Source organism: Podarcis vaucheri (assembly GCF_965113315.1).
Source record: "Podarcis vaucheri genome assembly, chromosome: 18".
Taxonomy (NCBI): Eukaryota; Metazoa; Chordata; class Lepidosauria; order Squamata; family Lacertidae; genus Podarcis; species Podarcis vaucheri.
Window position 1 is genome coordinate 1,754,274 of NC_138756.1, and position 12,258 is coordinate 1,766,531.

The 12,258-nt window shown below is 49.4% G+C and overlaps 1 protein-coding gene across 4 annotated transcripts in view; it reads left to right on the forward strand.

Annotated features, from left to right (window-relative positions):
* SLC25A42 (solute carrier family 25 member 42) overlaps nt 1-7,840 on the forward strand; it is a 32,071-nt gene extending 24,231 nt beyond the window's left edge. For all 4 annotated transcript variants that reach the window (XM_082206629.1, XM_082206631.1, XM_082206630.1 and 1 more), the window contains 2 exons: nt 2,686-2,837; nt 3,737-7,840. In XM_082206629.1, coding sequence (XP_082062755.1) covers nt 2,686-2,837; nt 3,737-4,062 — 478 coding nt within the window. In that variant the 3' untranslated portion in view covers nt 4,063-7,840. The remainder of the gene's footprint in view (nt 1-2,685; nt 2,838-3,736) is intronic.
* Nucleotides 7,841-12,258: the final 4,418 nt, after the last annotated feature.

The following is a 12,258-nucleotide window of genomic DNA, read 5'->3' on the forward strand; positions in this document are numbered from 1 at the left end:
TTTGCACTGTAAAAAGGTATGTGGGCACAGGCCTTTTGGGTTTAGCTGGGATAGAGGCTCGGACGAAAATGTAATACCAAAACGACGCAGTTTTATGAAATTATTATTTTCTCCATCAGCCCCAACTGTAGCAAAAGGCTAACTTGCTAGGGGATGAAAGGCTGGACAAAAAAGACAGGTGTTTTACAGAGGCCGATAAGTTTGACATGGATTCATAAGTCTTCTTTTGGGGGGTCTCAGCAAACAAGATTCTCCCCTCGTGGGATTGTTGCAAGACGTATTAATGTGCCTGCAGCACAACCAGGGAGGATTTGACCTGCAGATCTCAATAAATGAGCTGTTCTGTGCAGAGAAGGCGCTTCCTCAGGCTGGAACGTAGTCTCTGGCACCAAAGCGAAGGGCTATCTGTGGTCGCCCCCCATGAATTGACATATTTCCTACCCAAAAGGAAACGCACACTTCTGATCTCTTCCCCTGCTTTAAAAGTACCAGTCGGCCCACCCTTCAGGGCATGGAACTGACTTGAGAAGTAGAATCCTAGAACAGTGGTGTTGGGAGGGATCCCCGAGGGCCATCTAGTCCAACCCCCTGTAACAAAGGGGCCTTTTGCCCAACAGCCGCTGGTTTTTCCCTTCAGTGTCTTGTTCGATGTTCCTCTTCCCCTCCTCCAACGCCCTGCATGGCCGTCGTCCAGTGTCTAAAATAGCCTGGGTCCTTCTCAGCAGCACACCAGGTGTCATTGGGTGCCCAAAATAGTTAAGTTGTGATATGGGGCCTTGGTGTGTTTGTGTGTGTTGATTGCCTCTCTTATGGCTATGGGGGGGGGGAGAGAATGTTGACAAGGGAGCCCACCCTCTTCCTCTTTTCCCCGGCAAATATTTTTAATTTCATTTTGTGGCGGAAATAAAAGAGGGGAAACAGGTATAACGGCAGCAGAAATTTATAAGATGGAAAACAAAGCTGTAAAACAGGCACACATAACTACTAAAGGTAAAAAAGGTGAAAGCTACTGCTACTGCTACTACTAATAAGAATAATATTTATATGCGGCTCAGCCAGATATACATGCCCCAGCCACTCTGGGCAGCTACCATCCAACTGAAACATCAAACACAGTAAAACATCAAACCTTTAAAACTTCCCTAAATCAACTAAGTCCATTTATTTCAATGGGTCTACTTTGAGCATGACTACTTCCGTGTGCACTTCTAAATGTACTTACTGGGAAATAAACCACACCGAAAACAGCTGAACTTACTTCTGAGTAAATAGGAACAAGAATGCACTGTAATTAATGGATTTCAGACTCTGGTTACTGAAGCATTTCATTTCTGCCGCCACGCTTTCACAAAATAAAAAAATCAAATGGAAATGAAGGAATTCAGTTGTGCAGGGGCTAAGGTCACAAAGTCCAAGTGAAGAATATTAGCTTTATTTGGTTATCCAGTCTGGTTCCAGTTTTGGGCAGTTTTCCACTGAGTTGCAATTACTATTTGAGCTGCTACAGTCGTATATCAGACCAGTTCTATAATTCTATGATTCAGGAAATATTATTTGAAATGAGCCTCTTACATATATATCTTAAGTACCTACACAAACGCATTGAGAGTTATGAGCTTGTTTTTGCCGAGTAATCTCATATATGGTCTAATTTGAGGCAAACTTGTCTTCTCAGCAACACTAAGAAGCCTTTCTGTCTTCTGATCTTTCATATTTGTCAGAGCTGGAAATCCCTCTTTTCAACAATATGTCAAGGAGAACTGTAGAAGAATAATAGAATAGTAGAGTTGGAAGGGACCTCTGAGGGTCATCCAGTCCAACCCCCTGGAATGCCGGAATCTCAGCTAAAGCATCCATGGCAGATGGACACCCAACCTCTGCTTGGAAACCTCCAAGGAAGGAGAGTCCACCACCTCCCGAGGGAGACGGTTCCACCATGGAACAGCTCTTACTGTCAGAAAGTTCTTCCTGATGTTGAGTTGGAATCTCCTTTCTTGTACAGTGGGACCTCTGGTTACGTACTTAATTCATTCTTAACCTGAAACTGTTCTTAACCTGAAGCACCACTTTAGCTAATGGGGCTTCCCGCTGCCGCCGCACCACCGGAGCACGATTTCTGTTCTCATCCTGAAGCAAAGTTCTTAACCTGAAGCACTATTTCTGGGTTAGCGGAGTCTGTAACCTGAAGTGTATGTAACCTGAAGCGTCTGTAACCCGAGGTACCACTGTAACTTGAAGCCCTGGGTTCAAGTTTGACCCTCCAGAGCAGGAGATAGCAAGCTTGCTCCCTCTTCCATCTGACAGCCTTTCAGATTTTGGAAGGTGGCTCTCCCATCTCCTCTCACTCTTTCCCAGGCTAAACATTCCCAGCTCCTTCAACCGTTCCTCATCAGGCTTGGTTTCCAGACCCCTGAACATCTTGAATAGCCAGTGCTCTTGAGGAAAGGCATGGATCATGTTTCTGGTTGTGTATTCAGGTTTTTAAAAATCTTGATACGATGTTAGGCTATACTACACTGAAATGTTCTAAGGTTCCTTTGATTGTCCTTGAATCTTCTGGCCACTCCTGCTGCCCTCTCCTGCCCCACCGGTGTGGCAGGCCAGACCCTTTGATAGCCAAGAAGGCTTGTTGCTCGAGAGGCACGATAACAAGACACGATTTCTCTTGCTCCGCTCTCCCGGCAGGTACAGCAACATTGTCCACGTCTTCATTCGGATATCCCGGGAGGAAGGGATGAAGACCCTCTACCGGGGCTTTGCCCCCACCATCCTGGGGGTGATTCCATATGCTGGGCTGAGCTTCTTCACCTACGAGACCCTGAAGAAGTTTCATGCAGGTAAACGCAGCGGGGCCAGGATGCCAGGCTTGACGGGCTCCGTGGGCATCATCCAGAAGATGGGCTCTTATGAATGGCTTTTAAGAGTAGGCAAATCCACGGAAGAGCAGTGGCTACTAGCCATGTCTCAGAGGTGAGCCGGCAGTAAATCATACCATACAACTGGGAGTTAACTCTTTATTAGCAAGGACACGATCGGAACAGGAGTGTCAGGCCTAAGGAGCACAGCAGCCCCCTATGAAGCAGCCGCTGAAACTGAAGGTCCCTGCCTCCCCACCGCCGTCCAAGTCCCTCCAGGATTTCCCCCCAAGCCCCTGCATGCAGCCAACCTTTCCTCCACCCTCTTCATGCCTCTCCTGGTTCGGGGAGACCAGAAGGGAGCGCAGCTTGATGCAGCAGGAGGGGGAGACAGCCGTGGCTCTTCCCCTCTCTGCCTCTTGGCCTCCTTCCTCTCCTGCTTCGGCTTCTGCCTCCCATTCTGGACTTCTCTCTGCCACTGACTCTTCCCGCTCACCAAGCCTTGTTGCCTCTTCCATGTCTGACACCTCCTCCTCCCAGTCCTCTCCCCCTGGCCACTCATCATCGCCCCACTGCTTCTCCCTGGGCTCTGAGCCTTCTTCCCTTGGATGTCCCCAGCTGGTTCCTCCTGCCATTCCTCTGCCTCATAACTAATCCATGCCGCCAGGATGGCTGCGCACTCCCTCCACTGTTTGGAGGCGCTGCCCCTCCTGGCTCCTGGCCATTGCAATTGGGGTGAGTTGCTGTTGCACTAAGGTCCTGGCACTCTTGCAGTTTCTGGGGGTCCTGGGGCCCCGTGGCGGAAGGGAGAGAGACGGCATCTGTTTGTGCCGTCCCTGTGCGTCTCCACAGTTGCCCACCAACTTTTCCTCTTCCTCCAGAGCGCAGCGGCAGGACGCAGCCCTACCCCGTGGAGCGGCTTGTCTTTGGGGCCTGCGCCGGCCTGATTGGGCAGTCTGCCTCCTACCCGCTGGACGTTGTGCGGCGGCGGATGCAGACGGCCGGGGTGATGGGCCACACCTACAGCTCCATTCTGCGCACTATGCGGGACATCATCCGGGAGGAAGGACTCGTCCGCGGCCTCTACAAGGGACTCAGCATGAACTGGGTCAAGGGCCCCATCGCCGTGGGGATCAGCTTCACGACCTTCGACCTCACGCAGATCCTCCTCCGGAAGTGGGAGCAAGGGGTGAACGTGGAGAGGTAGTGGCCGGCCGGTGGCTGGCACTTGGTACACATGTTGGTGGAAAGGTGGGCAGGCATCCTCTTCCTCCTCCCTCCTTCCCTCCCTCCCCGAGCCAGAGGGTTCTCGCGGCAGAGCTGAGTGACCCAGGGCAATCTCTGTTAGGTCCCCACGACCGCAGCATCCTGCCCCCTGCTTCCCTGAGCTTGCCTTTGCGAAAGAGAAGCCGCCCTGTCCTTTGCCGGTGGTGTTTTCTTGCTTTCCCTCTCCTTTTCCCACCGAAGTGGTTGAAATTCCTCTGAATTCTGCTTGGATTTGTGGGGAACTGGCAAGGGGTCCTTCCAGAAGGCTGCAGCCATGCTATTTACTTGATTTTGCCTCGTTGTTCTAAACCGTGGCGACACAGTCCCCTTACATCTCCTGCCTCTAGCTCTCCTGAACCCTTTATTTTGTAGGAAGCCAAACTTACCTGTATGTTTGAGACGTGGGGTGTGTCTGTCTTGGGGTTGCCGCTCCCTGCGGTCTCCGCCCTCCTTCCAGCAAATGGTTTGTTTTCCAAGCCCTGGAGAATGGGGCCCTTCATCTCCCCCCTCTCCCTACTTCAAATGCTTTTGAAATTCTGCCCCAAAACCTCCTGGAAGAGGGCCAGCCAGCCCCAGGGGAGAAAAAACCAAAGACTGGAGTCTTTCCTTTCCTTGGGTTTGTCCAAGGCAGAGAGGTCACAGTGCAATCTTGAATTCTCTCGCTGCCGCAATTTGCGCAGCTCCTGGTTCCCAGATGGGATCAGAAGTTTGGGGTGTCGCAGCCTTCTTTCCTTGCTTTTCAGGGACTATTTTAATGACCTGTATTTAGATATGCACACCTATTTCAGAGTTCAAGCTTTGGAAGATGGCATGCGGTCAAGCTAACCTTTGCTCCTCTGAATTGTCTCTGCTTTTTAGCAGGGCTTCCCCCTCCAGTATTAAGTGTCAAAAGATGGAAGGAATAAGGACTCTCTGGAAGAGGCATTCCTAGCCCAGAGCAGGAGATGATGGAATCATAGATGCCTCATCTCAGATTGTAGATGGGGAAAACTTTTGTCCCGACGGTCAGGGATGACAACGAAAAATGGACTTCCATATGTTGCTGACCTTCCAGCAGCCAGGTGAGGATGGGAGCCAGGTACCTTGAACATCTAGAGAGGAATCGGATCGGAGAAGGCATTTTGCAGGTCTCCTCCTGGGAAGAGGAGTGGGTATTTTGCCAGACAGTCCTGGGTCTCTCGCTGTGTACGAGCTCAGGCACTCCCCACCTTCGAAAATCTCCTAGAACAGGGCAGCAATCCTGTGTCCCTCCAGATGTTGACTGACTCCCACCAGCCCTTTCCTGGAAATCATGCAAGATTAACCCTGCTAATTTCTCTCTCTCTCATCTGCCCTCCACTGCACTGCACTGCTTCCTAACACTTAGCAAGCACAATGCCTGCCTTCAACAAAACCTCACCAGGGATTCACCCACCACCACCAGATGCAAACCTCAAGAGCTTTTACCTCCCCGGTATGAAAATAGATTGAACGGGGTGATGCATGTCCTAAACAGGAAGCCCAGTTCATGACCCCCCCCCCAAGACACTGCTTATGCAGGTTGGAGTGTTTTGCACATTCTGAAAAAGATGCACTACCACTGGGAGAGCAGAACCTACACAGGGTTTCCAAACTTGGGTCTCCAGTTGTTTGGGGACTACAGTTCCCATCATCCCTAACCTCTGGTCCTGCTAGCTGGGGATAATGGCAGTTGTAGTCCCAAAACAGCTGGCGACCCAGGTTTGGGAAACCCTGGTCTACACCCACCCACCCACCCCGTTTCCCCAATTCGCATTTTTCTAATTCTCCGTGCCATCAGCAGTTGTGATGGATCGCAATTGTGGCTCAGCGGGTTTTGTTTTTGTCGGGGAGAGAATTTCGGAGGGACGGCAGGTGCCACCTCGCCAGCGAACTAATGCTCATCTCACTGTGTCAAACCCAGATCTTGGGAGCATATATATAGATATATGTATATATTCTCGGAGAGAGATTGCCAGCTCAGCGAAGGTGGCTTGCTGATTGCTAAGTCTCGAGCTGCTCCTTCGTTCGGACTCTGGGGTGCTTCCTTTTAAACCTCTCCCTGCACGTCCTCAAACCTTGAGGTAAAATAGGACAGCGTCCCTGGGGAAGATGACTTTCCCTTTTTGGGTTTAAGAGGCTGCAAGCTAGTGTCTTTTGATGGCCACACTACAGCTCCCATAATCCCCTGCCAGCTTGGACCGACAATCAGGGCTGATGGGATTGGTAGTCTAGTGACATATCTTCCTGCAAGGTCTTGAGTATTTGGGATGACCTTTTCTTCCCTCTCCCTTTTGAGTTTCCACCGCCAACCAGACTCCAGAAGTGAAGACCTGAGCATCTCCCATTCCATCTCCCTTCCTGACCCACAATCGCACCATCCCCTTCCCAGTCGGCTGTAGATCCCCCCGCTTCCTGATAGCTTTCAGTTGTGGAGCTGGGTTTATTTTTGCAAATCTTACAAAGTTGGCAAGGAGCAGTTAATTGGTGAAAGCTATCCTGCCGGCCTTGGCATGAGGTCTCCCTTCCCCAAGATGGACTTCAGGCGGCTAGAGAATCATTCCTTGGATGCTCTGGGCTGTGGGTCACCCCTTGCCCCAGCCTGCAGAGAACCAGATTTTCCAAAGCAGCGATCCCAGAGAGATGCTTTCCCTTCCCTAGAATCTAGCCCAGGGTTTCCCCAACTTGGGTCTCCAGCTGTTTTTGGACTACAACTCCCATCAACCTGAGCTAGCAGGACCAGTGGTCAGGGATGATGGGAATTGCAGTCCAAAAACAGCCAGAGACCCAAGTTGGGGAAACACTCACCTAGCCCCCTTCCTACCAGTGTTCCTCATAACATGGAGGCAGCAGAGGTCATTTCCGGGGGGTCCCCGTAAGTTGGCTGCCCTCCGGCTTCAAGATGGCACTACGGTGACATGGAGGTCGCCGGAGGGACACAGATGCTCCCTGCCGTCCTGCTCCCCAGCACCCAATGGTGGGGGTGGGGGGGCGGCGTTTCTACAGCAGGTAGGAGAAGTCATGATTGCAGTGGTTGAATCAATGCACAACGGAGCTGGCATCCGAGGGAGCCTTTTCCAGCTGTGCTGCAGTTGTCCATCGTTCCCGGCCACTGGAGATGCTGGGGGGGGGACCCCTGCTTTAAACACCACCCTTCCCTAAGAACCAAGACCTTCTGCCGGGGGGGGGGGGGACTCATTCCCCATTGCAGGGAAAGGTTCCAAGAATCTGTTGCTCGGTTCACAAGGGGCAGGGGCCAACACCCCCCAACTCATCATTCTAGATACAGGAGGGGTGCAAATTGATAGCGAGGGTCAGAAAGTGATCCGGGGGCCGTTGTCTGCCACTGGCGATCCCTGGCGAGTCCCCAGAATAGTGAGTCTCTAAACAGTGTTGTGTCCCCTCCCCCAAAAAAGCCCCCCTCTCCTCCTCCCTCTTGTCATGACAATGTATTAACCAGGATGGCTTTTTGCAGGGAAGGTGGGTAACTCTATGCAGGAGTGTTTGTGCGGTCCGTTGTCAAATGCTGCCTTTGTGTCTCTCAAAGTGAGTGCGTCTGACGCCTCCGGAGGGTCCTGTGCGTGTGTGGATTTTTGATCCTTTTGTTTTATATATATATATATACATACACACAAAAATGTGTGTCTATAGTGACATAACTTGTATAAAGATCTGTGCCAAGAAATGATGTATATTTAATAATAAAGAGATGATTTATCGAGGCTTGTGTGTGGATGCTCTGTGTCTCAAACAACCACCCTTGCTTCTCAGTTCTTGTTGTAGGTGCTGGGGTGGACCTGTTTTTGTAGAGCTGCAGAGTTGGAAGGGACCTCTGAGGGTCATCTAGTCCAGCCTGCTGCAGGAACTGCAGCTAAATAATCCCAGGCAGGGGGCAATCCTGCAATGAAGGAGGGAGTGCCCACCGCCTTCTAGGGGATTCCTTCCCACTGTCAAACTCCTCTTCCTGCCAGAAAGTTCTTCCTGATGTTTAGTCGGAATCTCTTTTCTCATCATTTGACCTCATTTGTTTGGGTCCTATCCCCCCCCAAAAAAAAACCCCCAGAGAAAACAAGCTTGCTCCATCTTCCATGGGACACCCCTTACTTCAGATATTAAGTCTCTAGGACTGGGCAATATCTAGTTTTCAACACTGATATATCACCAGCTCAACACTGCGATATACCGAAACATCACAATGTCTGAAATAAGCTATGGAGCGTTCGAGAGCCATTGGCTGGCTTCACGGTTTTTCCTGCATTGTGATTTTTGCACAGCACACATGCACATACCTAAGATGATTCGCGATATATTGCTGGCTCACAAACTACGAAACCAATATCACGATACGGATTTTGAACTGTTTTTGGATGATATATCAGTTTGTCGCTCAGCCTGTCTCAATCTCCTCTTAGCTAGGCTAAATGTATAGCCAATGTAAGTATACAGCTGTCTGAAACAGCAGCTATGGGGCAGAAGCCGACCTTTCCACCAGTCCTGCTCCTGGATGTAAGTGAGGGGCTTCAGGCGAGGGGGAAGGCGCCAGAGCTGTAATTTTCAAGAGCTGTAATTTCAAAACTTGAGCTTCCTTCCCCCTCTTTCCTCCACTCTCATATTTTCAGAGCGAAAGTCTTACTACTGGCTTTTTGCAAGTCGCTCTGAAGGGGCGGCTGGGGTGGGGTTATAAATGCTGTCAATAATTGCTGGTGGGAAGCTTAGGGGGAGCAACGTCCTTCCAGTGAGAGATTTCACACCTCGAGGTAAAGAAGGCCTGAAATGCCACTCGCACCATCTGAAACTTGTACGAACTGTCCTGTGGACCTGCGTTTTCCCCTCTTCCCTCCTCCCTGCTCTTTCCTCCACTGCCATGTCTTTTTTAAGAGCACGAGTCTTTAGGACTGATTTTTGCAAGCCCCTTTTCGGCTACAGTTTGGGGATACAAACACTGCATAGCTAAATGCTGGTGGGAAGGTTAAGGGGAGCAGTGCCAGTCTCCACCCCCCACCCTCCACCGCCTCTTTGCCCCAAAACAAGCATAGAGGGTGAAGTGAAGCTGCTTGGTTTGCATTTGAGGCACTGGCCTCCTGCTCAAAACCCACAAGGTCCCTTCTTAGGGGAGAGATGGGGCAGATGGTGCCTTTAATTTGGGGCCTGGAGAGGGGTGGGGTGGCGGTTTGTGCTTCAAAACCTAGAGGGATGGAGAGCAGCTCGCTGTTTTGTTGCACAATTGGGACCAAACAGGTCTGGCTTGTGTGCTCAGATACATTTTTAAAAGAGTGGATCTCTCCCCTCCTAATTGGCCTCGTCCGAGACAACGCTGGCTGTAGCTCCTCCATGAATATATCACAAGAGAGGCAGGTCCCCAGAGAGGATGTGTCTGAAGCGTCTACAGAGCTGCTCCCAGTGAGGTCTCTGGCCTGACTCGTAGGCACCCTGTAGGAGCAAGGAGAATAATAGAACCGGCAGTGGAAGACAGAAGTGCCTGGTGTGCTCTGGTCCAGGGGGTCACAAAGAGGCCGACACGACTAAACGACAACAACAACAGGGTTGAAAGGGACCCCCAAGGGTCATCCAGCCCAGCCCACTGCAATGAACAGGACACATTTTATCTCTCTCGCAAAAGAGACAGGCAAAATGCTTTGAAGTTGGGTGGAAGAGGAAGGAGGGAAGGTAAGCCATGACTTAAGGTGTTTTTTTAATCTTGTAAAAAGAGAGGCAGAAACCCCCAATCCCTCTAGGGAATGGAATTATCTACAGCCCTTCCTCAACGAACCCACACCCCAAATTCTGCCTTGTAGAAAAATGTGCTCTCTCTTTTTTGCGGCCAGATTTGCATTGGAAACTGCAAATCCCGCAGTCTAGATGCAAACGACAACCTTTGCCGTCATATGCAAAGTGGTCATAAGACCCCTCTTAGTTTTGCATCATTTGTTCTGCAGGACATACACCCCCCCCCTGGCCTCTGCCCCCAACCCCAATTTTGCCATTATTGGGGGGTGGGCAAGGAGATTTACAGGAATTCTGATATATGAATACTTTTCAAGTATCTCTCCCCCCCCTTTTACCCCTGTGCAGTTTAGAAACTTGATACAGGAATGGCGGAATCAGATCACTGAGTCCATCTAACCTAAACTCACAGGCAGCTTTCCGCAATTTCAGGCAGGTCACTCCCAGTCCTACTGGGAGATGCTGGGGCCTCCTGCAACTAGGTTGGCTTCTTTTGGAACCATGAGGTCTAGAAACTTGACCCAGGATTGCTTTTAAGGCCTTGTGTTTCGGTAACCACAAGATCTGGAAACCGGAATATAAGAATGCAAGAATTGAATATATGTACCAACTCGCTACACGCGAACAAGTTGTATACAAACGTACACTTGCCATGGGCAAATTTAACAATATTTGGAATTCATTCTTATAAATAACATATTAGGTTTTAGTCTGGTTAACTGCAATAACAATCCCCCCCCCTCTTTTTTATAATGTACACAATATCTTTTTTCTATTTTGTTCTCTACATGGGTACTATTTCTTGTTTCGTCTTCTTTTGTGTCTTACCTTACTCTGTGTCCTTGTAATTTTGTACATTTTATTTTTCAGTAAAGAATTCACATTATATATATATATATATATATATATATATATATATATATATATATATATATGCTTTCGTAGATTTTCACGGGCACAGGAATGCAGGTTTTGGTGTCTTCGGGTGTCTTCCCGTGTAAGAGTCGGGGTGTCTGTGCGACGTTTCGACGAGGTCTCACTCGTCATCTTCAGGCTGGTGCTTTCGGCTTCTTGTTACTGGAACAGAGCAGAGTTTGGTGTTTGAGTTCCTATAAATACTGTTGAGGGGTGTGGTGTATAGCCTCCAACGTTCTGGGCAGAGAGGAAGTTCCTAGATTAGTGTGCCTTTTCTTCTTTTGTTCCTTAATTACTTGAGGGATATCTTGGGTGATTTCATGAGTGATATTCTGAATATCACTGGGTGGGTCATTAATTACTTGAGGGATATCTTGGGTGATTTCATGAGTGATATTCTGAATATCACTGGGTGGGTCATTAAGTGTAGATTAGTTGCTAAAGCTCTCGTGTCTTGACCTCTTGAGCTTGTGAAGAGTTTTTCTGAGAAGATGGCTGTGCTGCATTTAGTTGTGCTCTGGCTTGGCTTCGTGTATAGGGGCGAGCTATGGTTTTGTGCCTTGTGCCAGCCAGATCTGTGTAGGGATTGCAGGGGGGTGCAGCATCCGGAGGTGCCACTATAGTTTGGTTGCTGGATGGAGTCTGTAATATGTCTGTGGAGAGGGTCTGGGTTTGGGTCTGGTGTGGTTGATTGGTGACGGCGTTCTGTGTGCCTCTGGTTCTGGTGTCGGTTTTTGTGGGGAGGGCTAATTTCCAGATGTCTGGCAGGCGGGACGTGTCGTCACGCTTGTTCATGTTGTGAGGGTGTTTCTCTATCTCGATGGCTTCCATGATTATTCTCTTGTGGTGATGTTCCATGTTAAAGAGCAACTTGGAATCTGCAAAATTAATTTCGTGTCCTGTTTCTTTCATGTGTTGGAAAAGAGAGGAAGTTTTTTCTTCTTTTTTGACGGCATTCTTGTGTTCTGCGATACGTGCATTTATTCGTCTGTTTGTTTGTCCAATGTACGTGGCTGGGCAGACTTTGCAGGGTATTTCATAGACCCCTTGGTTTTCCAGCTGGATTTTGTCTTTTGGGTTTCTGAGGATATTGGCTATTTTTTGGTCAAAAAAGAAGAAAAAACTTCCTCTCTTTTCCAACACATGAAAGAAACAGGACACGAAATTAATTTTGCAGATTCCAAGTTGCTCTTTAACATGGAACATCACCACAAGAGAATAATCATGGAAGCCATCGAGATAGAGAAACACCCTCACAACATGAACAAGCGTGACGACACGTCCCGCCTGCCAGACATCTGGAAATTAGCCCTCCCCACAAAAACCGACACCAGAACCAGAGGCACACAGAACGCCGTCACCAATCAACCACACCAGACCCAAACCCAGACCCTCTCCACAGACATATTACAGACTCCATCCAGCAACCAAACTATAGTGGCACCTCCGGATGCTGCACCCCCCTGCAATCCCTACACAGATCTGGCTGGCACAAGGCACA